General features: G+C 42.7%; 1 protein-coding gene across 4 annotated transcripts in view; it reads right to left on the reverse strand.

Moving 5' to 3' along the window:
- Positions 1–2,762, reverse strand: part of LOC107726167 (cyclic AMP-dependent transcription factor ATF-6 beta-like) — a 22,342-nt gene extending 19,580 nt beyond the window's left edge. For all 4 annotated transcript variants that reach the window (XM_016535686.1, XM_016535684.1, XM_016535685.1 and 1 more), the window contains exon 1: positions 2,520–2,762. In XM_016535686.1, the coding sequence (XP_016391172.1) occupies positions 2,520–2,583 (64 nt within the window). In that variant the 5' untranslated portion in view covers positions 2,584–2,762. The remainder of the gene's footprint in view (positions 1–2,519) is intronic.
- Positions 2,763–3,060: the final 298 nt, after the last annotated feature.

Raw genomic sequence — 3,060 nt, forward strand, 5'->3', positions numbered from 1 at the left:
CCCCCGGGAGCCGCGTGTGAGACACTTTTTTTTATGGATGGGCGATTTTTATTTAAGTTCTTTTGGACTGAAGCAATGCAACACCCGCTGAGTGCCATGAAACAGCTTGAAAGATCAAAGACAATTTTTAATATAACTCCGACTGGATTCGTCTGAAAGAAGAAAGTCATATACACCTAGGATGCCTCGGGGGTGAGTAAAACGCAGCCTAAGTTTCATTTTTGGGTGAACTAACCCTTTAATGTCACATGCCGATCGGTCTGCAGCGCTGCTTCAAGCCGAACACACCTAACAACTAGAGCGCATCAGCATCAGTGGTTCACCCGCTCAGTTACTGTCATTACTGTTAGTTACTTACTACAGCCTACATTTGGCTAGCTAGCTATGCCTTCGTCACGTAAATGCATAATACCTGGTTGCAATAATTTACAAAACAGCTCGGTCTTCTTATTTAAATTAAGCTGCTAGCAGGAGCATCCATTCAGGTCGTAGCGGTATCTTTCCCACGAGTGGGCGTGGTTTCTGCACCGAAAGAGGACACGCCCCAGCGCTATTTTTACTTGGTTTTTTTTTTTTATCATTCAAATTTGGCTGGGTGGTTAATAACATTTTCTGTGGTGTGACAAACTCAGAACACATATTTAATATTGCTTTACACAGACTTTAAACAAAAAATAAAAAAGTACACATACTTTTCAAAAGTTTACACTCTTAATGCATTATGTTGCTTATCGGAGCATGAATGTTTGCACACTTTAGTAGTGCATGAATCCCTCAATTATCCTCAGTTTGAAAAGATGGACCTCAAAATCATGCATTCACTGCTGGAAAGGGTTCAAATATGCAGAAGATGCTGGAAAACCAAAGAGTGTGCAGGAGCTGGAGGATTTTCCTGAAGAACAGCGGGCCGTTGAACTGCTCGGGACCAACAGGAGGCTCAAGGTGGTGATACACGGGGCAACGTTTTGCTTGTTGCTTGGGCACTTTCACATTAAGAATGGGCAACAAATTTCTATCTGGATACTTTAGATCGGTCGTGGGCCTTGTGTCTCACCTGGTTGTCAGCAACATTGCTCAAAAAGTTGCCCTGTGTATCATCAACTTCACGATAAAGTCTCACAAAACATTAAAACAGTCGCTGATCATCCAGACTCACAGTATTAAGATTCAAGTCTACATAAACTTTTGAACAGGGTCATTTCTAGAAACTCAGATATTTGTTTTGTAGACTACATGTAAACATCTGTTATGTGAAATATTCTGAGATTTCTGTAACAGGCCAAGCTCTGCTGTCCATAAGCCAGCCCATCCTTCACATGGTCCACCCCTAATCAGACACCCTCTCTTTCCACACCACCCGAACAGTAATGTCCTTGGAGAGGAGAGGGAATAGAGATGTAACAGAGGATCTCACGTTCAGAGCAGCTACTACATAAATTATATAACATTACACATGCCAGACATACAGGTTTACATCTGATATGCTGCTTTACTAACACTGTGGACCTTTTTCACATTTCCGGGTTTCTTCAGCAGCGGAAGTCGTCATAGTTGGGTAAACTTCTATAGCGGTGAAAGGGAGACTACCACAAATGTATTTTTTGCATCGCATTTGCTGAAATAGCAAAAGAAACATTATGATCCATGATAGTGTTTTCATGACTTTCAAAAAAAAAAAAAGGAAATAAATAGAGAGAGAGAGACTGATAACGGCAGTCAGAGAGAACGAGGTCAAATTTACCATCACACACCCTCACATTAGTGTTAACTAGCTGTTTTGTATTTTGATACAAAGATAATATAATACAAAGTATAGTGTTAAAAATGTACATAAAAAAAATAATACAAAAAACTTTGTGGGATTTATGATGCTGGTGACCATTGAAACGCGTCACCACAGTCTTGTGAAAAGGGTCCATTGTTAACAATACACTAATTACAAAAATACAATTACAAATTTGTAAAATGGGTGCAATTACTTTTCTGAGACGCTGGTGACTTCTTAATTTGGGTAAGCGAACATCCACTCAGAACACCCTAACAACCACCTAGCAACCACACAGAACCCTAATCAAACCACATAGCAACGCCCTGGCAACCGCCCACAAAGCCCCGCTGTTCTTCAGCAGATGTAAAAATCTAGTACAGTTACTAATGCGAATTATGTAATGTATTCATACAGTAAGAAAAAATATCAGGAAACTCTGATTAATATATTTTCACATAATCAATCACATTTGATCGTACCGTACAAAGCTGTTATTAATGAACGTTATTATAAAATGTTACCATTTTTATACCACAAATCGTTTATTCTTAACGTGTCATGTTTTTGAGCTCTAAACGGGGGGGATGTCTCTCTAGTTGCGGAGATGAGACGCAGATCTGGTCTCGAGGTAATCCAGTACTGGACTGATGCGGAGTGACTCCGGACTCGCTCCCTGGGGCGCTCCAGCGGCGTCGGCATCATCATCATCATCACACGCTCATTAGGAGCCATCGGGGGTAACGTTACTCACCCCAGTCCTCGCTGGTTAGCAGGTTATCGGCGCAGAAGCGACTGTCCAGCTCCGCGGTCATCATCACCACACTCAGCCGGAAATCACGAGTCTACCTCACGCAGCAAGCCTTCACGAGAGCGGCCAGGTCCATCAGTTAATGAATCACCCAAACCATGAAGCAGACTGCTGGATTTGACAGACTGGTTTTTGTTTAACGGTTTAGCTCGCCATACTGCACCGTCGGCCGTCGCTCGACATACACAGACAAGGAAACTCATTTCCTTATCAGGTCCTGCCTCTTTTTGTTCTGATCAGCCAATGGGAATGCAGAACAGAAGATTGGCAGGACGGCTGGCCTCTCGAAACCCAGAACGAATGCAATTGGATGACGGATGAGCCAATGGATGGGTTTTCTCGCGGGAAGGCGGGCTGTAGTCGCTGAGAAGAATTGTGAATGACTGCTGCAGAAGCCAATAGAAACACGCTTTGAATTCACGGAAGTTATGCATAATACGGACGATCTACACCAGAGCATGTGAGCGAAGCGGCTACGTTTTCC

Source organism: Sinocyclocheilus rhinocerous, unplaced genomic scaffold, assembly GCF_001515625.1.
Source record: "Sinocyclocheilus rhinocerous isolate Xijiao unplaced genomic scaffold, SAMN03320098_v1.1 scaffold1628, whole genome shotgun sequence".
In the NCBI taxonomy this organism is placed as follows: Eukaryota; Metazoa; Chordata; class Actinopteri; order Cypriniformes; family Cyprinidae; genus Sinocyclocheilus; species Sinocyclocheilus rhinocerous.